This window comes from Cetorhinus maximus, chromosome 20 (genome assembly GCF_964194155.1).
Source record: "Cetorhinus maximus chromosome 20, sCetMax3.hap1.1, whole genome shotgun sequence".
Lineage (NCBI taxonomy): Eukaryota > Metazoa > Chordata > Chondrichthyes > Lamniformes > Cetorhinidae > Cetorhinus > Cetorhinus maximus.
This window is the reverse complement of record NC_135898.1, coordinates 76,770,357-76,796,512: the sequence shown is the minus strand read 5'-3', so window position 1 is coordinate 76,796,512 and position 26,156 is coordinate 76,770,357. Positions and strand designations below refer to the sequence as shown.

General features: G+C 43.3%; 1 protein-coding gene across 3 annotated transcripts in view; it reads right to left on the bottom strand.

Moving 5' to 3' along the window:
* Positions 1-26,156, bottom strand: part of btaf1 (BTAF1 RNA polymerase II, B-TFIID transcription factor-associated) — a 115,986-nt gene that overhangs the window by 18,123 nt on the left and 71,707 nt on the right. For all 3 annotated transcript variants that reach the window (XM_078564934.1, XM_078564936.1, XM_078564935.1), the window contains exons 17-30: positions 25,691-25,833; positions 23,951-24,125; positions 23,042-23,245; positions 21,138-21,564; positions 19,822-20,012; positions 19,145-19,298; positions 18,953-19,062; positions 18,376-18,577; positions 15,017-15,165; positions 6,881-7,033; positions 6,532-6,653; positions 6,265-6,432; positions 675-752; positions 378-507 (exon numbers count right to left, since the gene is read on the bottom strand). In XM_078564934.1, coding sequence (XP_078421060.1) covers positions 378-507; positions 675-752; positions 6,265-6,432; positions 6,532-6,653; positions 6,881-7,033; positions 15,017-15,165; positions 18,376-18,577; positions 18,953-19,062; positions 19,145-19,298; positions 19,822-20,012; positions 21,138-21,564; positions 23,042-23,245; positions 23,951-24,125; positions 25,691-25,833 — 2,406 coding nt within the window. The remainder of the gene's footprint in view (positions 1-377; positions 508-674; positions 753-6,264; positions 6,433-6,531; positions 6,654-6,880; positions 7,034-15,016; positions 15,166-18,375; positions 18,578-18,952; positions 19,063-19,144; positions 19,299-19,821; positions 20,013-21,137; positions 21,565-23,041; positions 23,246-23,950; positions 24,126-25,690; positions 25,834-26,156) is intronic.

Here is a 26,156-nt window from a genome sequence, read left to right as displayed (position 1 = left end):
CATTTCCAAAAGCAGTTTGCAGTGACATGTGTACACGAATGCTTGTTTCACAGATACAATGCTTTTCAGGTCATCTGGAATTTCAATATCATTTCAGAAAGTGGATTTATTTTCAGAATGCTCCAATTTTCAGGCTCCATTAAATATACACATAATAATGCCTTGATCTACACAAATTCACATGCCATAACCCTATGTGCATCCATTTAATGTTGCCTGGCCAGTACATCAATTGCATTTGCATCATTCACCAATGCATCTGATAATAAATTCCTTCTCATTCCACATCAACCACCTGATGATTTCTGTTCCTTCCCCCATATCAACTCATTGTGCCATTATTAGGGAGTAAATTCTTTAACTACAACAATAAATACCTGTATTGGTGTCCCAGACAGAATCAGCCTGTAGCTTGCAGTTAGCTGTTTAACTGCCTTTGACAGTTTTGTCTTGCCGTTTTTGATGACATGACCTTCATCAAGAATACAATAGCTCCATTTGATATTTCTGAAAACAAAGGAAAATCAATGCTTCATGCTAAGTATTTATTTCTGCTGAAATAAAGGCTGATGAAAACAAATCCAATTTTAAATAGCTAAATATGCCAAACACACAACTTCGTGAAGGTAAAACATAATATTGGCTGTTGAGAGTACGGACAAGCATACACCTACTTGAAAAAGTCAATGTCATTTCGAACAACGTCATATGATGCGACAACAAGGTTGTGCTTTTTCACAAGGTGCTGCAGCCTGAAACACAAGATACGATGCAAAACACATTAACACATGTTGTATAATGCATTCTTTGAACCACAATGCAATGTTAGTTCACTTAGAGCAGGAAAACATGAAATTCTCGGTCATTGTATTCAGTAATCCACAAAAGACATTAAACCTCATCTACGTTGAGAGTCGATTCCAAAATCTTGCCTCAGCAACTGAATCTATGAAGGTGAATTAAACAGAATTGGTCACTTAGGGCAGAATTTTCTGAGCCTGCCAGTGGCAGGCATGATAAGCGATGTGCGCGGAAAATATGGCGCACGTGGAAAATATAGTGCGACCTGCTTCACGGCGGCGTGAAGGCAGGTCACAATCGTCCGCTCAGCCCGCCCACAGTGGGCTGCGGTTCCTGCCATCGGTCGGCAGGGAGCTAATTGTAATACATTAGCATATAATTCAAAGGCCACCCAGGCTCTTGGAACCTCGCCGTATTGTCCGTCCATGTCGGTGGGAAAGCACGCTGTCACGTTTCACAACAGTATACAGAGGCGACGTGCACTTGGCGGCCTTCACTTTGGGGGAACAGAGGTGAGTGGGCAACAGCGCTCTCCACAGCTCGCCCGCTGTTTATAGGCGCCAGAGGCAACTGATGCCTGACCCCGGAGGGAACTGCTGGGGGGTAAGGGGGGTGTCAAGCGCTGCCCTGGCGCTGCATCCTGCGCACAGGCAATTGAGGTGGAGGACAGAGTAAGTGAGGGGAGTGGCCACACATTAGGGACATCTGTATAAACTGACCAGGCCTCTGCAACTAAGACGGATCTGACGCAGCCACAGTGATATGATTGGGATCAGGCTCCTAGCCTGCCCGCCCATGCGAGCAACGTGGATGCAGCAAAGGGCCACCAAGTGCTCCATTCCATACCCCCCCCACCACCCCCAGCACAGGCTTTGAGTCCGCCACCACTTTATTGGACCGCGGAGCAGTTGGACTGCACACGTTGTACAATCTCCTCGCCAACGCTGGCCATATAGCAGTCACTGCTGGAGGAGCTCACAGCCCCTTGCAATCTCAGCATCCCAGTTTGGACCAATGTCCCCCATGACACAGGTTGACAAGGCAGCCACGCAGTGCACTCATCTCTGGCCATCCGAGGGGTGACCAGCACTCTCTGGGAAGCATTAAGGGTCGGTCACACAGGGCCAGGAAAGGTGCTAAGTACAGCCATGATAACCACGCCTCTCTCTCTTTCATGCTGCAGGAGGACCACGTCAGGATCATGGATCCTGGTGACCTTGCTGTGTGCCTGATGGCCTACAGAGACCGTAGAAAACGGAGGAGAGAGTGACTGAGGCACCTGGCCTTGCAAAGGCAGGAGCAGCAACCTCATGAAGAAGGGGCAGCATGGGCTCCCACACACGCTGCCAAGGAGCAACAGCGAGCCATGGCTGGTCAGCACCTAGCGACACCCAGGGTCTATAGATGCCAAATGCCATTCCTGCAAGTGACTGAGGACCAGTGTCGCCGACGACTGTGCATATCTAGGCGCCTGGTGGCTCACATCTGCCACTTTCTGCAGGACTTGGTGCCAAGGTGAAATGGAAGGCATCCACTGCCAGTGGCTGTGAAAGTGACCGCGGCGCTCGATTTCTATGCCAGTGGCTCCTTTCAGGGCTCCACAGGTGACCTCTGTGGGATTTCACAATCTGCCACCCACAAATGCAACCATGAGGTCACAGATGCCATCTTCTCCATGGCACACAACTTTGTGCATTTCGCCCAGGACCGGGACAGCCAGGATGCAAGGGCCATTGGATTCGCTCTGATCTCATGATTCCCACAGGTGCAGAGTGCAATTGACTGCACTCATGTGGTGCTCAGGTCTCCGTCGCTACCCTCAGTGGACTTCATCAACCACAAGGGCTTCCATTCACTGATTGTGCAGCTGGTATGCGACCACCAGAAACACATCCTGCAGGTATGCACACGGTTTCCAGGGAGTGTGCATGACACCTACATCCTGAGTCGCTCGCAGATCCCTGCAGTCTTCCAGGGTCCACAGAGGTTGCAGGGTTGGCTCCTTGGGGGCAAGGGCTACCCGCAGAGGCCGTGGCTGATGACACCCGTGCGGTGGCTTCAGACTGCAGCAGAGTGGAGCTATAATGAGGCTCATGCAGCAGCTTGCAACTTGGTGGAGCAGGCCGTCGGGATGCTAAAGATGCGGTTCCGGTGTCTGGACTGGTCTGGTGGAGCCCTGCAATACAGTCTGCAGAGGGTGTCACGCATCGTTGTCATCTACTATGCTCTTTACCAGCTGGCTTTGCAACAGGGAGAGGAGCTGGCTGAGGACGAGATGGAGAAGCTACACGTCTCCTCCAATGAGGAGGACGTCGAGGGTGCAGGGGTCCTTGGTGGTGACGACGATGAGAATGAGGCTCTCGCACTGGCTAGTTGAGGCAGGTGCACTTGGGAGGCCCTCACTGCTGCCAGGTTTGTGGAGGATGATGACGACATTCAGTGAGGTGTCCCTGTAGATCCTCACATCACAGTTGTGAACGTTTGACTCGAGTCTGGCTTATCGCAGCGCCAATACCCTCTGTGAGAATGCTCCTGTCACGGAGATGCAGTGGAGGTCCTAATAGTTGTTTGATCGAAGGAGGAAGATGACAACATGCAGTGAGGACACTCCATAGATCTTCACATAGCCTCCGAGAATGTCTGACTCCTGTCTGGCTGAGGACAGCTCGCTTGCGCTCCATGGCCAGGGCGCTCCATCATCAGGGCCATCTCAGAGACGCAGCCGTGAAACTTTAGCCGCATCTGATGTAGTCCACCTTCAGCACCTCAGCCCTTCAGGAGTGGTGCACAGCATCACTGGTCACAGATGCTGGTGTGATGGGGGCTGGCCCCACCTTAAAGATCTGGAGAGCACACAGAGAGTATGAGAGAACTCTCTGGCACCTGCCCACTACATTCTGGCAGCAATGACCAGCATTGCTGAGATGCAGGCATCAGTAATGTTTCCAGGGATTGTGAGGCTGCACAGAGCACAGGCAAGAGGCCCTGGACTCAGACAACTGCCTTTTATCTTGTGCAGAAAGGTTTCACATCTGAGTGACAAGAACACTGCCCATCAGAACAAGGAGCCACAGGCAGGGTGACATTCTTAGGAGTTTATTGACAATAGTGAACAGTATGTACAAGTGATCAACACCCATGGCCAGGCTGTGCAACTACTTTTACCTAACTTTCCTAACCCTGTCGCTACGTCTTGGTGCTCCCCAGACATCCACAGCAGAGGTGGAGGCAGCCTGCTAACTGTGACACCCTATGACTTTGGTGGGCGTCCTCTGGAGGGCCGAGACTTGGAGGGCCCCAGTCTGCTTTCTGGTTCCTGCTATGTGACAGTGGCACCTTCCTCGGCCTGTGAAGCTGGATCTGTGGAGGTGACAGGAAGGTAGGATTCGGATGGGCCAGTCACTCCCAGAGCCACCTGATAGGATGGCCCCGGAGCATGCACCTGCTCATCCTCCTCCCTATGGGTGCCCAAGGGCCCCTGGCTGACTCTGTAAGCGGAAGGGGTAGCTGGAGTGAGATCGAGCTGCTCAGCACCCCTCTCGCGTACAAACTGTTGGAGGCCAACTAAGGCATCAGCGATGGAGTTAAGCCCGTGCAGCTGTGCAGGAGTGAGGTCTTGGATCAAGGTCTCCATGGCGGCCGCCATTCGGCCAGTGTTGACCTTGGTGCATTGCAATGCCAGCACTATCACCTCGTGCCTTGAATCTAAGGAATGCAACGGACATCCCTTCCTGTTGTTGCCTAGCTTGCTTTTGCAGCTCCAGCAACTGTGACATGACCAAGTCCAGAGGGTGGTCATCTGACTTGGACTTAGCAACGTTCTGGCCTCTAGCAATCCTCTGAGTGCCAGGGACCTGGGAAGTCCCTGCTTCCACCTGCTGTGGATCAGAAAGTGCAATGTGCTCACCAGATTGTGATCCCAAGGCTACTCTAAAGCTAGGTCCCACTGAGGTGTGTATTTCTGTGCTGGTGGAGGGTGTGGGTGAGCGCTGTGATGGGACTTCAGGGAGAGTGCCTCCAGATTCCTCTTCAGAGGTTTCTTTGGAGCTTGATTGGAGGCCCTGTCAGCTGTTTGGCAGATGTGACTGCGAAAGCAAGGGGAGATATTTACTGCATGGCAGTGGCCTGTGAAAGAGGACATCACTAATGGCATGGTTGTCTGATGGATGTTGCACTGCTGGATCCTCATTTAGTAGAGCAGCACCAACCTCACCACCAGCACAGGACCGGTCCCGGTCATCGCTGGCCAGCTGGATGGCTCTGTTTTTGAATTCTGTCAGAGCTTTGATTTCTGACATCCCTCCACCTGTCTGTGACCTTTCCCTCCTGTTGTGAGCCATTTTGTCCTGCATGGATAGAGATGGGGAGAGTGTATCAGGACTCCTGCCGGGCCAGATGATAAGTATGCCTGGCCTGTGTTGGTGGTGAGTGGTCCCATGGGCGGATGAGGACAATGACGGTGTGTGTGAGAAAGAGTGAATGGTGATGTCCCTTGCAGTGGCAGTGAATGAGGGCCCTCTGGATTTATGATGGGTTTTGAGAGTGAGAGAGTTGGGACTGATGAAAAGAGTGACTTACCCTGACGGAATGGAGGAGATCATTCATCCTTTTGCGGCATTTGGGTGGCTGTCCTCTTCTGCAGGGCATTTGCGCTGGCCATCGCTGCCACCGCCTCCCAGGCCGGGTTGGTGACATTGCTACCCACCCTGTGGCCAGAGCGGGGTTAGAGCAAATCCCGTTGGGCCTCCACTGCATCCAGCAGTTGCTCAAGGGACCCACTGTTGAGGCGGTGGGCTGCAGTCTTTTTGCCTTTGCTGGCCATGTCTCCCGGACACCAGTGGTGAGCTCGTGGCGATGAGTACTTTGCTGGCGGCTGCCTGTAAAGATGGCGGCCGGCATGATGCAACAGCGAGGTGATGTCGAGCGGGGAAATGAGAGCCCATCTGCCATGGAAATGGCGTGTTTCCCGGGAATGCATAAATAATGAGCTGGGCTCAGGAAGATACGGCGTGAAAATCCGCCATTTTCGTTGGTGGGTAGGACTCCATTTTACCCACCCACTACCGCAATTAGTGCAATTCTGGGAAAATTCCGCCCTTACAATCCTGGTAGCTCTATGTTTTTTTAAAAATCATGCACGTGCAAATCAGAAGGTGAAGAAATACAGAATAAGGAAATCAGCAAAACTTCTCAACATCGGTTGTGGTGAATTAAAGCAAGATGAAATGTGTCAGAAGATTGTTCTTGCCACTGCTTTATTCAAACATGTGTTCAACTCAGAATGAAACCTAAATCATAAGTTTTGCTTTGCTCACATCGGATTTGGAATGCATAATTAAATGGAATATAGCAAATTTGTGGTTAGCATTTTTGTATAGATAACAAATTTGTCACTCCAAAGACATTATATGGATTAATAATCACTACAGCTCAGGTTTTGAACCATAAAAACTCAAAACTTACCTAGCCCTCTCAGTGGGAGGTCCTGTATAGTGCAATGGATGCAATATTTCTTTAGAACAGAATTTCCCGACTTCATCTATCCAATGGCCTGTTAGTGTTGGAGGACATACAACTAAAGAAGGTAGAGGTGAACAGCGTTCTGCCTGAGTTTTTGTATATTCCTGAGCCCTGTGGAAATACAGAAGTTGGTCACCACACTACTAGTTTTTCATCAAGTGAACAACAGGATTTTACCAAAGATATAGTGAATGATTTCCATAATATTACCTGAGGTAATGGTCTCCTGCAAGAATGCATATAGATTGCAAAGTTTTTCCCAGTCCCATATCGTCACACAGTATACCATGGAGCTTGTATTTGTTCAGAAATGCCAACCAGTTTACACCATCCTTCAAAGACAAAACATTTATATAAAATACAAATAAATATTCTGGCTCATAATTTCTACTAATTTAACATTCAAACGGTATTAGATAACACAAGTTCATAGCCCAAAATCCAAAGTTTGTAGAATTTCATTACCTCTAGAAATACATATTATGTGAATTGTTTAAAGCGACCCCATAAGAACTTCATTCTCACGAATAATCATTTGATGATTATAGAGATTACCTACCTGCTGATATTTTCTAAGTTCAGCTTTGATAGAAACAGGAATTTTGTAATTTTCCAACTTTGTCCCATCTAATAACTGTTCCAAAAAGTGGCGCTCCCTTGCTTTCTGTTTAATCAATTCTTCTGACATATGTGGAGGATCCGGAATGCCAGCCTACAAAATTGAATGTGGTTTAGAATCAGTATTTTGCATACCATAATGGAACTAAAGTTGCAAAGATGTCATTCCTTCAGAGTCCCATCGAGAAAAGGTCAGTAAATACCCATAAAAAGTCATGGGAAAGATTAGCACGTACACTAAAAATGCACAAATGATACAAATGCATTTCTACTTTGTACATTATGCGTAATGTATGATACATTTGGGGAACCACGAATTTAAACTTGTAATTATCTGAGTTGAATCTTGAAACAAATTGTGCGCAAATTCAGTGCCCGGGGTTAAACTCTGACTCTCATCTCTGGGATCAGAGCTCAATCAATTCATGACATAGAAGCTTCATGTCTGTTAGCTGCAACAATCCTAACAAGTTGTCAACCACGGTTCAGTGGGATCACTTTTGCTTCAGAGTCAGAAGAACTTGGATTCCAGAGACAATGGGTGGGATTTCCCAGTCCCACCCCGCCAGGATTGTCCGGTCCCATCGAAAGTCAATGGACTTTTGGCTGGGCCGCCGAATATCCTGTGGTGGATCCCGCCACGACAGGGCCTTAAAATCCTGCCCAATAGCACATATTGTTGGGTTGATCCCTCAGAGTAGTACTGAAAGAAGTTCTTGCTGGTGTCCTGGTTAATATTTATCCTTCAATCAACCTCACTAGATCATTATCTCATTGCTGGATGTGGGACCTTGCTGTGCACAAATTGAGATTCCTAAAGGTCATCACATATTTCAATACTTTTGACACTTCCGTTACTCTTCCCAACTCTAGAACAAAAGGCAAATTTCATGAACGTAAAATAAGCATTTTTAGGAAAATGGAGATAGAGAGAAGTTATGTTAAACTCAAATCTAATCTTGGTTGCATCATATCTGAAGTACTTTGTACAGCTCCAGTTGCCCTATTATAAAAAGGATATAGGGGCACTTGAAAGGTTACAAAAAAGATTGACAAGGCTGATATCATAACTGTGCGGTTACATCTATCCAGAAAGGATTGAACCAGGCTGAGTCCCTTTTCCCTTGAAAAGTGAAGGCAGAGGTGGGGCCAAAAGAGGTTGTCAAAATTTTTCATAATTTTGAAGGAGTGTGTTTCCACTTGTGAGGAAGAGCAAAACTAGAGGCCATCAATATAGCCTCCAAGCTACCAAGAAATAAGAAATCAAAAAAGAACTCCTTTACGCAGAGAGGGCAAGAATGTGGAACTTACTATCGCAGGGAGTAGTTGAGGCAAATAGTATAGGTGCTTAGAGGAATTTACATAAGCCCATCAGGGAGAAAGGATTGGCGGGTCATACAGACAAGAAGGATGGGATGAGGCGCAAGCAGAGCATAAACACCACCATGGACTGGTTGGGATGAAAGGCATGTTTTCTGTTGTACCTATAATGTTTTATGGAATTGCCTTATAGAAGAAAATTCATATGGTTAGCATAATGCAAATTACAATATGGCTTAAAAGTTTGAGCGAGTCCTCATGGTACTGTGATGGTGTTTGCACCACTTTCCTCAGCCAGAGTAATACAATGATTGGTGGCTTCATAAGGTGGGAAGGCACGAAAACCCAGAATGAGTTACCTTGGGCCATTTATAGACATCTTATAGCTACTGATTTGAAAAGTAACAGTGAATGTTGTAAGCAATCTTTAAGAAAATAGTCTTCACACAAACAAAATACTATAAGTAAATGTTCCAAATGATATTCTGGTGTTTTGTAGGAAAGAATGGGTTGCAATACGATTAATTCTCTTTTATACAAAACATTCTAGAAAGGGCAACATTACGAGGCTGCAAAACACTTTAGAAAATGGTTACTGCCAAGAAATCTGTGTAAACCACTCTCTCAATGGATCAGCATCTCTGCTGGTTGTGAATGTAATGAGTTTTAGCAGTTCCAACTCAGTATCTAGTGGGCATAACCCCAAAGTAAAAAAACTGGTCCACCAATTTTGCAAAAGAGATCCATGAGAATGACCGGTGTGAGAAATGGAAATATTCATATTGGTACATCAAGTAGTACTCTCAAGACTGGGGTTATAGCTAACTTATATTTGTTGGTTCAACGCAAACAGAATTTTACTTTCAATCTAGTCATACTATGACTGAAATTGGAGAACGTGGCACTAGCACTGGGTGTCTAAGATTGAAAAAATATTCTATTCCATATTCTTGCACGTTGTATGATTTAAAGTCTACCCCATTCTGCAAAATATCATGAAACAAAAACAGAAAATGCTGGAAAAACTCAGCAGGTCTGACAGCATCTGTGGAGAGAGAAAAACAAAGTTAACATTTCAAGCCTATATGCCCCTTCTTCAGAGCTGAAGTGAAGTGGAAATGTAATTAAATTTACTGCAAAATATCATGTTGTATATGTAAGATGCTTGATCATCAATTCATTCTACCTCCCCCTTCCCCTTTCAATTCTGGTCACTGCAGATATATTTTTGCATATATTGTGCATTAGCACATCCTTTAGACAATATCACCACCGTCAACACCCCTTTGTCCTTTTGTCCATGACATCTTTGGCAGTCTCTTCTTGGTCTCCACCTATCACTGGCCCCCTATCGAGCTCTCCTGTCCCACCCCCTTCTACCAGCTTATATTTCATCTCATTTCTAGATGTCTTAGTTCTGATGAAGGGTCATACGGACTCGAAACGTCAACTGTATCCCTCTCCGCAGATGCTGTCAGACACGCTGAGTTTTTCCAGGTATTTTTGTTCTATGCTTTTATATTTTTTATATGTTACTTCAGTAAAAGATAATCCTTATTGCAAAACCTCAATAGCATCAGCTGACAAGTGTTTGAAAAGCAAATTCTTGGTTCAAATTGTAGCCATTTGTATTTGCAAATGTTAACTCAGAGCAGAGCAAACACGAGAAAATTAAAGTGAAAGATTACACTATAATTTAGAGAATATTGAAAAATAAGGCGAGTTCTGTAAATTGCAACCACATCTCTGCTACCTAATATGATAATCAAAATTGCAAGTTTGGTGACAAAATGTAGTTACTGACTCAAATTCCATTAATTTAAATAAAGGTATTTTTATTGATACCAGTTAGTGTCATGATTTAATATGGCCTGAAATAGTTGAATGCATCCTTTCAACTTGTTCTGAAAAGCTCTTAAAGAGCTCAATTAATTTTAGATCATTTCTAACTCCATGCGCTGAATTTTCATTCGGGGTTAGTTCAGAGTCCTGACCCTGCAGTGTGTTATAGGCATGCCCACCACTATTTTGAAATGGGGAGTCAATTAAAGGCCAGGGAGTGTCCAATGAGGGACAGTGGCGGGCTCCTGATGGAGGGTTAATGGGAGGCCCTCCAGTACTCCCCAATCATCAGCCCCAATAGCTGAGGTGGGAGCTGCAATCTGAAGATGGAGACAGAGAAGGAGAAGGCCAAGTAAGTTATTTTGACTTTTAAAACAGACACGGCTGCCTTGTGGCCATTATGCTGGGGGATGGTGGTGTGCGGGGTGGGGGGGCGGGGGGGGCATGGGGTCCCCTTGTGTGAGCAATCATGGGCCCCATTGTTTCCTGCCATGTTGGCTTGGATATGGTTGCCCGCATTGTCAACAGGAAATCTCAGTAGGCATGGGAACAGGGTCTTAATAAGCCTGTTAATTAATTAATTCCCAGATAATTGGCTACCTGCTACTTGCTGGTAGGCAGCTGTTCCAACCTGACCTCTTTAAAAATGGTTCGAAATTGGGACCATGGCAGAGAACTGGCACAACGGCCTGCAGCACCAAATTGCAGGTCCGTCTGTCTCCAATCCAGACCCTGGCCTTGATTGAAGATTCAGGCCTGCAACTTCCGAAACTCGTTAAGACCTCTAGATCTGAATTTTCATACTTTGTGCTTGCAGATACGGCAAAGCACATAATGCTTCAAAAAGACAGCAAATCCTGTTCACAATAGTAAAAGCTTTTGATATAATGCAGGGCTTCCCAAACTGTGAGTCACAAACCCCAGCAGGGACAGGAGACGAGAATTTTGGGTTGCGAGCTCCAAGGCAGCAATTGCTGCTGTGGAGCTTGGACTGAATATTAACAGCTGCAAGATCTTTTTAAATTCTTGCATTTATTTCTAATAGTGGCCATGGCCTAATGGATAGATCTTGGAAGCCTGATTGCTACTACAAAAACAATCTGTGACAAGGTAGGTACTTCTTTAAAAAAAAAGTAAACTCTGCAAACCATGTTCAACCAACCACCCCAGCTGTGGACCTGGTGAAGCTACAACACATGACTACTTGCATTCCAAGCAGTGAAAAGCAGCAAGTGATAGACAAAGCCAAGCGATCCCACAGATCCAATGGATCAGATCTAAGCTCTGCAGTCTTGCCACATCCAGTCGTGAATGGTGGAGGTCAGTTAAACCAACTAACTGGAGGAGCAGGCTCCACAAATATCCTCATTCTCAATGATGGGGGAGCACTGAAGCATTTGCAACAATCTTTAGCCAGAAGTGTTGAGTGGGTGATTTATCTCGGCCTCCTCCTGAGGTCCCCAACCAGACATTTTTCAGCCAATTTGATTTACTCCATGTGATATCAAGAAATGGCTAAAGGCACTGGATACTGCAAAGGACTTCACCCTAAGGTCTTGAAAGAAGTGGTTAGTGTGATCGTTGATGCATTGGTTTTAAAACTCCCTAGATTCGGGGAAGGTTCCATTAGATTGCAAAATAGCAAATGTAACTCCTTTATTCAAAAAGGGAGACAGAAAGCAGGAAAGTACAGACCAGTTAGCCTAACATCTATCATAGGGAAAATGTTAGAAGCTATTATTAAAGATGTTATAGTAGGGCACTTAGAAAAATTCAAGGCAATCAGGCAGAGTCAACATGTTTTTGTGAAAAGGAAATCATGTTTAATCAACTTATTGGAGTTCTTTGAAGGAGTCACATGTGCTATGGATAAAGGGGAATCTGTGGATGTACTGTACTCAGATTTCCAGATTGCATCTGCTAAAGTGCCACATCAAAGGTTACTGTGGAAAGTAAAATCTAATGGTATAGGATTAACATATTGGCATGGATAGAAGATTGGCTAGCTAACAGGAAGCAGAGAGTTGACATAAATGGGTCTTTTTCTGGTTGGCAGGATGTGACGGGTGGTGTGCCACAGGGATCAGTGCTGGGGCCTCAATTTTTTTTTTACAATTTATATAAATGACTTGGATGAAGGGACCAAAGGAGTGGTTGCTAACTTTGCTGATGACACAAAGATGAGTAGGAAAGTAAACTGTGAACAGGACATGAGGCTACAAAGGGACATAGAAAGGTTAAGTGAGTGGGAAAAGGTTTGGCAAATGGAGTATAATGTGGGCAAATGTGAAATTGTCCATTTTGGCAGGAAGAATAAAAAAGAAGATTATCTAAATGGTGAGAGATTACAGAGCTCTGAGATTCAGAGGGATCTGGGTGTCCTAGTGCATGAATCACAAAAGGCTAGTATGCAGGTACAGCAAGTAACTAGGAAAGCTAACAGAATGTCAGGGGAATTGATTACAAAAGTAGGGAGGCTATGCTTCAGTTGTACAGGGCACTGGTGAAACCACATCTGGAGTATTGTATACAGTACTGGTCTCCTTATTTAAGGAAAGATGTAAACGCGTTAGAAGCAGTTCAGAGAAGGCTTACTAGACTAATACCAGGAATGGGCGCGTTGTCTTATGAGGGAAGTTTGGACAGGTTAGGCTTGTATCCACTGGAGTTTAGCAGAGTAGGAGGTGACTTGATTGAAACATTTAAGATCCTGAGGAGTCTTGACAGGGTGGACGTGGAGAGGGTGTTTCCTCTTGTGGGAGAATCTAGAACTAGTGACCGCTGTTTAAAAATAAGGGGTCGCTGTTCAAGACAGAGATGAGGGGGAATTTATTCTCTCAGTGTCATGAGTCTTTGGGACTCTCTTCCTCAAAAGGCAATGGAAGCAAAGTCTTTGAATATTTTTAAGGCAGAGCTAGATAGATTCATGATTAACCAGGGGGTGAAATTGGGAGTATATTGGGGGTAGGCAGGAACGTGGGGTTGAGTTTACAATCAGATCAGCCATGACCTTATTGAATGGTGGAGCAGGCAAAAGGGGCTGGGTGGCTTACTCCTACTCCTAATTCGTATACTCATATGCTATGGGGCTAACAACATTCCAGTAATAGTACTGAAGACTTGTGCTCCAGAAATAGCTGTGTCCTTAGCCAAGCTGTTCCAGTACAGGTACAACACTGGCATCTACCCAGCAATGTGGAAAACTGCCCAGGCATGTCCCGTTCACAAAGAGCAGGACAAATCCAACCCAGCCAGGACTCTCAATGACCAGCAAAATGATGGAATGGGTCATCAACAGTGCTATCAAGCGACACATTCAGAAATCATCTGCTCAATTTTGCTCAGTTTAGGTTCTGCCAGGGTCACTCCGCTCCTGACCCCATTACAGCCTTGGTTCAAACATGGACAAAAGAGCTGAATTCCTAAGGTGAGGTGAGAGTGACTGCCCTTGACTTCAAGGCAGCATTTGATGAGTGTGGCATCAAGGAGCCCTAGCAAAACTGGAGTCAATGGTGACCGGGGATGGGGGGGAACTCTTCACTGGTTCGGGTCATACCTCGCACAAAGGAAGATGGTTGTGGTTGTTGGAGGTCAATCATCTCAATCCCAGAACATCACTGCAGGAGTTCCTCAGGGTAGTGTCCTAGGCCCAGCCATCTTCAGCTGCTTCATCAATGACCTTCCGTCCATCATAAGGTCAGAAGTGGGGATGTTTGCTGATGATTGCGCAATGTTCAGCAACATTAGTGACTCCTCAGATACTGAAACAGTCCATGCCCATATGCAGCAAGACCTGGACAACATTCAGGCTTGGGCTGACAAATGGCAAGTAACATTCGCACCACACAAGTGCCGGACAATGACCATTTCCAACAAGAGAGGATCCAACCATCTCTTCTTAACACTCAATAGCATTACCATCGCTGAATCCCCCACTATCAACATCCTGGGGGGCTTAGCATTGACCAGAAACTGAACTGGACTAGCTATATCATGTGGCCCCGAGAGCAAGTCAGAGGCTGGGAACTCTGCAGAGAGTAACTCACCTGACTCTCCACTTGCCCAGATGAGTGCAGCTCCAACAACACTCAAGAAGCTCAACCCATTCAGGACAAAGCAGCCTGCCTGATTGGCATGCCATCCACCTCTGACAAACAGTGGCAGCAGTATGCACCATCTACAAGATGCACTGTAGCAACTCACCAAGGTTCCTTCGACAGCACCTTCTAAACCCACGACCTCTACCACCTAGAAAGGCAGGGGCAGCAGATGCATGGGAACACCACCAACACTCACAAGTTCTCCTTCAAGTCACGCATTATCCTGACTTGGAGATATACCACTGTTCCTTCACTGTCGCTGTGTCAAAATCCTGGAGCTCCCTCCCTAACACCACTGTGGATGTACCTACACCACATGGACTGCAATGGTTCAAGAAGGTGGCTCACCACTACCTTCTCAAGGGCAGTTAAGTGCGGGCAGTAAAAATACTTGCCTAGCCAGCGATGCCCACGCCCTATGAAAGAATTAAAAGCACAGTGGCTCAGTTTGCACTTGTAAAAAGGCATGCACTTACACCCAAAACTTAAAACTCCCTTTCTCTTTACAGAAGCTGATATTCCTGATGTATCGTTCCAGAAGTTCTTTTTCAGAGTTCTGTTTCTCCCATTTGTAAAATGTCACACATGCATAGCTTAATCGCTAAGCATGTTGTGTAATATACCGTAACTCAAAATAAATTCATTTGAATTTAAAGAAAATTGTTTAAATTAATTACAAATGGACAGCTTAAATTATTTTAGGTAACAAGATTCACTGGACAGATGGACTACACTGCACCAAGGGATCACCTTTACTCTTTGCTGCGTGCAATTTGTATTGGCACCTGCCAAAAATAAAACTTTTCAAAACTTACCTCAAGTGGCATTAACCTAATCAATGTTGCAAAGCACTGGGTAGCCATAAACCGGACACTATCTGTTTGGTCACTCATCCTGCCCAGCACAGGTACCACTAGCAGGACTATGTACGGAATGATATCTACATCAAGTTGCTCCATTATACCTGTAAATTGTTGTTAAGGAAGTTTTTTTCTTCATCACCTAAAGCATCAGGTTAATTTTTTTTTTTTAAAAAGTCGACTTCAAGAATTTTTTTTTTAAATACAATATCTGCATGGATAGTCAAAATAGGTTCTGACACCCACAATAGGAGACCTGCAGAAAACACTCATTTTTAATGTAAGCCATTATTATGAATTTTGGACATACCTAGTAAAATCTTCTAAAAGATTTCCTCCCCTCTAGGTGGCAACTGCTTAACATGAATTTCATGTTCATCCTAACAACTTGATGTTTTGATACGCCAGTACTTAAATTTATGCTGCAAAGGGCACAAAAGAAATGTTGCTTTTTTAGCAGGTCTGGGTTGTCATTGCTTACAATGTGAAAATGATGCTCAAAGTTTTACTTACAAAGCAGAAAACAAAGGAAAATGTAATTGCTTTCTGCACTATTTATCCTATATTTCAAACACCTCTCTCAAATCTTCTCTTGATAATCTCTACTTGAAAGAGAACAACTTTGGCTTCTCCAGTCTCCCCACATGACTGAAATCCCTCTTCCCTGGTACCATTCCAGTGAATTCCTTCTGCAACCCTGTCTAAGACATCGGCATCCTTCCTATAATGGGGTGCCCAGAATTAAACATAATACTCCAGCAGAGTCCTAACCAGTGTTTCTAGAGGTTTAGCATAGCTTCCTTACTTTTGTACTCAATTCCTCCATTAATAAAACCAAGGATCTCATTTAACAAAAAAAACTCGCCTTCTCAACTCGTCCTGCCATCAATAAACATATGGGTACATACACTTCCAGGTATCCTGGGGGTCCTCCAAGAATCTATCCTTGGTCACCTCCTATTTCTCTTCTACATGCTGCCCCTTGGTGACATCATCTGAAAGCACAGCATTAGTTTTCACATGTATGCTGATGATATCCAGCTCTATCTCACAATCCACCTCTCTTGACTCCTCAGCCGTTGCTAATTTATCAAACTGTTTATCCATCATCCAGTACCATATGAGCAGAAATTTCCTCCAATTATTAGACAGCCTGAAGCCAATGTCCTGCTCAAAACTCCATTCTGTAGCTACGAACTCCATCCCTCTCCCTGGCATCCGAGAGTAAACAAAATTGTTTGCAACCTTTGTGTCAAATTTGACCCAAATATGCACTTTCAACCACTTATCTATGCCATCACTAAGATCGCCTAATTCTACGTCCATAACATTGCCCAACTTCGTCCCTGTCTCAGCTCATCGCATGCTGAAATCCTCATCCATGCTTTGTTACCTCTAGACTTGACTATTTCAACATACGCTTGACTGATATCCCACATTTCCCGCCCTCCATATACTTGGAGTCACCCCAAACTCTTCAGCCCATGTCTTAACTCGCACCAAGTCCTGCTCACCTATCATCCCTGTGTTCAGTGTCCTATATTGGCTCCCAGTCAAGCAACGCCTTGATTTTAAAATTCTCATCCTTGTTTTCAAATCCCTCCGTGGCCTCACCCCTCCCTTTTGCTGTAACCTCCTCCAACCCTGCAACCCTCCGCGATAATTTGCACTCATCTAATGATGGTAATAACTTGAGCATCCTTCATTTTAATTGCTCCACCTTTGGTGGCCATGCCTTCAGCTGCTTAGGTTTTAAAGCTCTTGAATTTTCTCCCTAACCATCTCCAACTCTCTACTTCTTTTTCTTCTTTTAAGGCATTCCTTAAGATCAATCTCTTTGACTAAGCTTTTGGCCATCTTCCCTAAGATCACCTTATGTGGCTCAGTGTCTAATTTTTGCCGTATGACTCCTGTGAAGCATCTTTGGATGCTTTATTATGGTAAAGGCGCTATACAAATACAAGCTGTTGTGGCTATGACGATGCTAATCATAAAAGAGACAGGATCCCTTTGTAGAGGCTGAATAATTACGCTGCGTCTCCTGCCAACGCAAGATGGCCGTGCAAGATGGCCACCGATACCAGTCTGTGCACGCACACTTGGCCGCGCAAGTGCAGAGTCCTATATCGTCATTTGCAGGAGACATAGTGTCAATTGGAAGCCTTTCACCCAGTTTGAGCCCTGTGACAGATGGGCAGTTGTGGCACAGCCTCCCCGCAGGGAAGACTTCAGAATCCAGGAATCAGAATGGGAGGGTTGGGAGGCTTCTGATCCCTGAAGCTGTTCACTCAGTTTCTGAGCATCATGGTGGGTGGGTAGTCAGGGCATGGCCTCCCTGCAGTTTCTGGGGATCGGGATGGGACAGGAGTGGAGGCTTCCGATCCACCTAGTGACTGCCGGAATTCCGTTTGCAGCACAGCACACAGAGCAGGCAGCTGATGGAATACAGGCTTAATTACACACCATCCCTTCCATACCACTTTGACAAGATGGGTTTATTGGAAGAAAGGTGTCTTCCCAAAAGAATGGGGAAAAAAGACAAGGGCCAGAATTTTTCTGTTGGCGATTTGGGGGCGGGGCCCGCTCGCCGAGGGGAAAGTGACGCGGGATGACGTCGGGAGGAACCCCCGACGTCATCCCGCCCCATTTAAATATTCAGGAAGGCGGGTGGACAGCGAAATCAGCTGTCCGCCCGCCGACCTGTCAATGGCCAATTGAGGCCATTGACAGGACAATTAACCCAATTAAAGGCCCTGCCCGTCCAACCTTAAGGCTAGCGGGCAGGCCGAGAGCCCCGGCGGGCAGTAGAAAAACATGAAATCTCATCCACTGGCGGGATGAGGTTTCATGTCTGTTTTAAAAATCTTTAATAAATTTTATGTCATATTTATTAACATGTCACTTTGACAGTTGGGGAATCCCTCCCCCCCCCAACACAGAAAGCGCATAGCGCTTCCTGTCGGGCAGTCAAAATGGTGGCGGGGCCCGTTTCGGCGGCAGAGTTCGGCTGCCTGCCCGCCGCCGAGCCGGTGGGGCCCACCTTCTGCCCAAGATAAATGTTAAGGAAACCAAAGGGGATAAAGAAAACTGTGGGATCCCTGAGAGATTCTGCTGCCAGCGCTGTAATATTTGCAATTTCAGGGCTGGGTATTACCGTGCATGCACCCTACTGCACATTCCCTCCTATAAAGATGGTGGCCGTGCATACAACTGTCCATGCACAGCATTGGCAGCAAGCACAGCCGAATAATCAAGGAAGAACGTACTGTACATTTTACAATAATACAGGATTCTTATTTAATTGTTAAGGATACAGGCCAATGCTTCAATTGCTCCTTCTTGCTTTGTGTTATCATCTATTGCTCCTAGCCAAGGAAGAACTTTCTCCAGAAAAATGCTCATTGTTTCCATTGTAGCTATTTTGCTCATGACACCCACACACCTAGCAGCCATGTGCCTCACTGCAGTGTATGGGTGTCTCAAACAAGTGCAAAGATGTGGAAGATGTTGCAATAGCTGAAAAGGAAAAAAAAAATGTTTAAATTGGTCCACAATATTTTAAGTTCAGAATTTAAAAGCATTTACTTTAAAAGTAAAAGGTATTGCAGTACCAAAATCATATCTAGGCAATGGGAAATCAATTTCAAAATTAAGAAACATAAGAATTAATTATCGAGCAGATCTACAAGCAACTCATCTGCTACTTTTTCAAGCAAATGTGCTTTGTATATTATTTATTTCATAAATGCATCTTTAATCAATCTTTGTCAAAAATTAAGTTCTAAACATACAAACTTGAATATACTGAGGGTAGTTTGATATAAGTTATTTGTAAATACATTAAAAAAAACAGTTTACATTATCTTTCAGCATAAATAACTTTTAACAAACCTGAGCATGGATATCAGAGCCCATTGCTGCTGCTGTAATTTCGAGTACCTGTAATGAGTTTACTAATTCCTGAGCAGCAACATCTCCTTTTTCAAGTACCACATTTCCATCTGTAAAAATATAAATCAGTCAATTTCTCATATAAAAACAGATTTGTATTAGAATGCAAAATATACAGGATGAACTACATACTGAAATTCTGTACATCTACATGACTTCTCAGCAGTCCAACCATTGAATCCCATAGATAAGGCAATGCTGTAGCCATTTCAGCACCAAAGTGTCTTCCTATAGTAGTAAGTGCATATTCAGCTCCTCTTCTCTGAATTAAGTTTGGTTTCTGGGTCTGCAAAACAGTTAAAAGTTGGTCCCTCAATATTGAGAAAACAAAATCGCCACATACTAATTTTATTTTTACTCAAAATTATTCATTCCATAAAATTAAACTAACATTTTAAATGACAGCACAAGAGAAGCAAGGTGATTTTTCCACTCTAAACTTGGCCAATTGTAGTGCTGCTACTCCAGTTGAAATTAATTTAGTGCACAATTGTAGATTGAACCAAGGACTTTTCTGATCTTATAAAGCTTAGTGACTCACTGGATAAATGCATTAAACTTTACCACCCACTCAATTTCAACGGGGGGAAAATCTCGATCACAGTCATCAATGGGAGCTGCCATCAATGGTATAGAGCACTGACATGCAATGCAAAAATAGTAGTCGAGAAGCTTATTCACTATCTATCAATTAATAAATACAGATCCAAGTGCATGCTAGCAGGGCAAATGATTATCTTATCAGGCAACAAATACATACTTGACTAGTTTAAACTGTAATAACATTTCTGCTGTAATTAGGTACTTACCTCATCATGCTCACACAAACTAATCCCTGCACTCCCCTGAGGAATGTCTGCAGATGAACCCTTGAGTGCTTTAGGCGTTGGTCCCCGCCTACTGGTTAGAGCAAAAGCAGCTTGCTGATGCCTATAAAGTGTGATGATTCCCCTAGTCTTATTTACTGTGTGATGCATTCCATCTTTTTCAGAATTTGGTCCTTAGAAGAAACCATACAATGGATTAGTCAATATTCCTTGTACTGAAATAGATTTTAAATAGGTTAAAAGGCTAAATCTAAATTATCAGCATAAATAATATTAATTTGTTTAGGGTTTAAAAACACGCACTAGTTTTCGTGAATGCATTTTTAAAGTTTTGTATTATAAAGCAGAACCTGAATTGTTATGAGATTTCATCAAATTTTCAATGGCAAATTAAAAATTAAACACATTTAGCACAAAATTTAAATGTGCTTTTATGCAAAAGAATAAAAAGTCATAGTGTACCTGTTTTAGGAACACAGGAACAGCAGTAGGTCATTCAGCCTGTCGAGCCTGCTCTGCCATTCAATACGATCATGGCTGATCATCCATTTCAATGCCTTTTTCCCCACACTATCCCCATATCCCTTAATCTCATTGATAGATTTCTAAATACCAATCTCTACTTTAAACATACTCAATGACAGAACTTCCACAGCCCTCTGGGATAGAGAATTTCAAAGATTCACAGCCCTCTGAGTAAAGAAATTTCTTCTCATCTCAGTCTTAAGCGGCTTCCCCCTGTCTATCCTTATAATTATTTTGTAGGTTTCAATGAGATCACCTCTCATTCTTCAAAACTCTAGAGAATCCAGGCACAGTTTCCCCACTCTCTCTTCATAGGACAGTCCCACCATCTCGGGAACGAGTCTGGTGAACCTTTGTTGCACTCCTATAGCAATAACGTCCTTCCTAAGGTAAGCGGACCAAAACTACGCACAGTACTACAGGTGTGGTCTAACCAAGGTTCTGTACAATTGAAGCAGAAATTTAACACTCCTGTACTCAAATCCTCATGCAATAAAGGTTAACATACCATTGGCATTCCTAATGGCTTGCTGTAGCTGCATGTTAACTTCAAAATTGACTAAAAACCAAGTATACTTAACTCAGACACAAGCTGTGGGGTTCATTTTTTTCCTGCTCATTCACAAAGCATTGTGAAACTAAGTTCAATGGTAAAATGAATAGTATCATTGAATATATAATATATATACATTTTAACAGGGTTAACGGATTCACTGCTTGATGAAGTTCTCTATATGTTAACACAGTGACCTTATTCACACGCTCCCAATTACCTTTAGAGTTGTCCACACTGTTAGACATGGGTACTGGGGAGGTTGCAGAAGGAGTTACTGTGGAGTCCACACATACCGAATTACAAAGATTTTTCACGATTTTGGGGTTGGGACAAGGACATCTGGATGTACATTGCTGGAGCAGCTTAGCAATGCAAGAAGCTGCATAATTCTGCACAAGTACATTTTCCTCCTTCTTCACTCCTTCCATTAAGGGCTTTATGACAGGATTCAGTTTTTCTGGAAGTTGCTGCAAGTCAACAACTGCACAAGCAGCAAACATGTGAACCCTTAGATGAAGAGTTTGCCATTCTTGATTTGTCTCTGCTATAGTCATTTGGACCTGTTGGCGCTTACTCTCCAATTGTTGAATCACGTTAGGTTTAAAAGCACAGGCTGATGTCACTTCATTGAAAATCGTTGTGACCTTCGAATTTAAAAATGAAATTTTAAAAACATTAAAAGATTACATATTAAACATACTAGTAATGATACCAAAATAATATGTTTTGAATGAAGTTTTTCAACTCCTCCCTTACCAGCCTAGGGTTTTTAAAATTGACTTTGTAGATTCTCAGTTCTAATAGAAGTTCTGACAAAAAGCTTCTCAGCAAATACTATCCAACTTTTTCAATCCTCAAAAGTAATTTCTTCACCACTCTGCTTTCACACAATTTTCTTTGTGTTTACCTTATTTTGTCAGCCAAGCAAGCAAGATCTGTTAGGTACTTAACTTAAGAGGTATGAAGGCTGTAAGAAGTAGGATTGACCACTTGAAAGCAAACTATTACAACACTTAAAAATAAAAACCACCTAACAGTACTGAATACATTAAGGGGCTACAAATTTTATTTAATTTATAAAATATGAAGTCTGATTGTAAAGGCAAGTTATATGGAAACTACTTTTAAAATTCTGAAATAAACTATATCAGAATAAATCTTTAATCATCTTAATGTGTATGATTCCCACACCATAATCACTTTTAAAGATTAGTTTAGACAATTTAAAATACACTCTTTTGTATCACTTGCATCAGATGTGTAAAATAAAAATTGATAATTAGTGTAAGGAACTAAAAGTCAACTACCATGCTCAATATTCCTTCAATCCAACATATAGGCCAGAAATTTCCATCGGTGGGGTTGTACGGGGGCGGGCACGAACCTGATTGGCACCCCCAATCGGGTCCGCGCCGCCATTTTACATTGGCCTGCCCATCGTGACACTCGCCCGGAAGCGCCGTGCGCTCCCTGTGTGGGTGGGGGGGGGTTCCAAGTGGTTCCCTGCGCTCTTTCGTATATGTGCGCAAAAGAGTGCAGAGATCTCCCTGAGGCATAGAGGTGCCTCAGGGAGATTTATTTCAGTGTTAAGCTTTTAAATAAAGGATTTTTAAACTTTTGAAACATGTCCCCTCATGTGACAGTGGCACATGAGCTGGGACATGTTAATAAAATTTTGGAAAAAATTTTACTGATTTTTTAAGCACTTCATGAAACTTCGTCCCGCCCAAGGATGAGGTTCCATGAAATATGCAAAGGTCGCCTGAGCTCTTCGCCTGCCTGCCAACCTTAAGGTTGGATGGGCAGCTCATTTAATTGTTTTAATTAGTTTTTAAACAGGCCTTTGACAGTTCAGCAAGCACGTAGCTGAGTCAGCTGCGCGCCTGCCGAACCGACAATCGAAATTACGCGCGGTGACTTTGGGATGCACGCCCGACGACACTGCGCGTCATTTTACGGGTCGGTGAGCGGGCCCCGCCCCCCGCTGGGGAAATGCTGCCCATAGTTACTTATCCACACCATGATTATATTTTTGTTGACAATTATGTTTTCAGTGAAGTTTTTACGTTTTTCTTCAATGCTTAAACATTCTGCCTTCCACGTTTAAAAAGATTCACTTACCAGTTCATTTGCTTGATCTATTGTAAATACACTATTATTCACGCTGCTCCCAACATCGCAGTTAGCTTCAACCAGTGATGCAATGAGCTGCTTACACTCATTTTGCATTCGTGTAAATGGAATAGCTATCTCATCATAATAAAGATGTTCTGACAAAATAGCCATCAATCGTGGCTGTACTGCACAGGATACAACAGCACAATCCTAGAATTAAATCAAGACTCAGGTTTAATCAGAGTCATAATGTTAATATTGCTCACAAACTCCAACATGCAAAAAAAAAAGTTGGAAATGGAAGCCTGTAGAAATAATACTAGTCCAAATATCACAAGAATTTACATGTATCCAGACTTTCATGTAAGCTAAAAAGCTCAAATTTTCTAAATGCAGTATTCGTTCCAACATGTCTGTTGTACTAACTGCTGTCTACTTAAAATTACGCTTATCTTTGCTAATGTATAGAGGTTTTTCTGAACAGATTATAAACTAGTAGTCAGACATAAAACAGAACCAATGTTAGACAAAGAAAAGGTATGCTTGATTAAAATACAACAAAGCCCAAGTGAGGGGCTATAGATCAAGACATGAAAACAAAGTTTCAAGGTTCAATAGAGAAAACAAAGGAGTCTGATGACAGAAAGCCCCGTTAAGTTCATTGTATTTTTGTCAAACGTAAATGACAAATTCATACTTCAAGTGCATAATGTTAACAGCACATAGTCTAATTCAAACTTGGAGATTGACAACCAGATCTTAGAAACTTGCTGAGAGGAGGCATATGGTACCTTGTAACAGGAGGCATTTATCAAATGTGGTTAAAATCTAAAACGGTTTTAAACTGTTCAGAAAACAAATTGAAAGAGTAAAAACAAAGATTTAAAATATTAATAGATCAAATAAACTTCATACCTTTCTCAGGGTAGCCCATTCAGAAATAACTAATGCAACAGTAATTCTCTGCAGAGCAGATTTAGAATTTAAATGGAAAAGTAATAGTTGAGCTAGGGACTCAGCTGGTTTCACTTCCTGGCTGATGAAATTAACACTTGGCTCACACATGGAACAACAGAGGGCTCCTAGCAACCTTTAGAACAAGGAGATGAAAATGTGTTATATGCCATAGTTAAATTGTGTTCAAGAAGTTGAAATATATGCTCCTCCTTCAGGTACCTAAGAGGGGAGTTGCGACCATGGACTTCCTTAGATTGGTCCATGATTATGCTTGGCAAAGTACCAGTGGTTTGTCGCTGCTTTCTGCAGTATGGCTGTTCTTGCCACCTGCCATCAGGCGTATTGGAAGGATTTACTCGCTGATAATAAACCTGTTTGGCCATGTTACGGACACACCTTCCATGGCCACCAAGTCCCTGAGTTGGACTTGAACCCAGAACTTTAGGTCCAGAGGCAGGGTAGGGAACTGCGTCACAGTATACTCTATCCTAAATTATCACTGTACAGAGGAGCCCTTGCTTCGGAAGGATTTATCTTTTATGACTAAAACATGCAACCATCACATTGGCCTCGAACTCTCATGGAGTGACAATCACCATCAGATTGCCACTCCGCTCCTTTTTACCTACCCAGGTTGGGAGCTGCACATTTCGCGCCTGATCTTCCAATTCAGACAGAGTGAGAAATGTGTAGTGTAGCAGCTTCGGAGTCCTTCCAGTGCAGAGAAGCAGCGTTGGGGGAAAGTAAAGCCACCCCCCCTTTTTACGGTAAAGCGATAAGTTTAAAGGTCCCAGTCACTTTGACAGGAGAAAAGCCAAGTGTGTAAAAGCATGTAAGGTAAGCGGGTGAGAGGTTAGGGTGGTCCAGTAGGGGGTCGGGAAGGGTCAATACCATACTTACTGAGGAGTTAAAGTGGTTTTAATCCTTCTAACTTTTCCTGGGTAATTATTCTGCTAACAGAGTCTGAACCATCCAAAGTCTCTGATTTAAATAGTTTAAAAGTTTAAACTTCCTGGGCAATTCCTGTGCAGTCCTTGCTTGGGGACTTCTGTGGGGGGGTCCCCCAGTGCATCTCCTGGGGTACCTCTGGGTTACGGCCCACAGGGAATGGAACTTCTGGGCCAATAATAACTTAGAAAAGCCAATTTTTTTATTAAAAAGCATAAATTCCCAACATGATACCTAAATGGATGATGAAATATAATGGAGGGATGCATAACTTTGTCAAATTGCAAGACATTTTCTACTAATTTCATTTGCTTTCCTAGCTTAGCTCCTAACTTGGTTAAAAATTAAAACGAAAACCTTTCCAATCTTGTTAGCTTGAAATTCTTTTGAAAAAACAGGAGTAAAATAAAATTGTGAAATCAGTCTGTATTCCATGAGCAACAGCACAGGACAAACAGGAAAGCAAATCTGCATAACAATTAAATTACCATCTCTACCAAGGCAAAAACGGTTGTTTCTACCAGCAGTATTCCAGTTATTATTGAGTTGGGATAGCAGGTTTCTGAACACAAACCAAATGAGTCTGCTTGCATTCAGTTTTCTCTTACAATTAAATATCGTGATTCACAATATCGCTACTGCATTTATTACATAGCTGTGAGACAAGACTACTACAGAGTTTGAAATATTACATCAACCCCAATGAAATAGTTATGACTTATTTTAAAGACTGAATCAAAGTTATCTTACTTGGCTGCCTTTAAGCGTGTCCGAGTTACGACATAATCTCTGGTAGCTTGGTCTTCATTAATGGTATCTGAACCAGCAACATATTCCTGTCTCACCTCTTTGGTTTGTGCTTGCCCTACTCGGTGCTTGCTGCAAGATTTTTCCTACATCACAAAGGAAAATGTTTACACAGCAGCTGGACAGGATAAGTTACAACCATGTTTCTAGCAAATTTCAACACTTTTAAATACATGCTTATCAAAAGTATCTAGGTAAAATTAAAAATAGATTCATAGGTGTTTCCCACATCAGTAACATGAATTGATATTTTTACATGCTGTACAATTAGTTATACTTGGACTGGAAACATGTGGCACCAAGTCTATTCTTTTTTGGATGCTGTCTGAATCAAATTTAGAAGTGATCAAGTTACAGGATTCCCTCTACACTATTTTCTAGAGAGAATGCTCAATTCACTTTGTTTTTT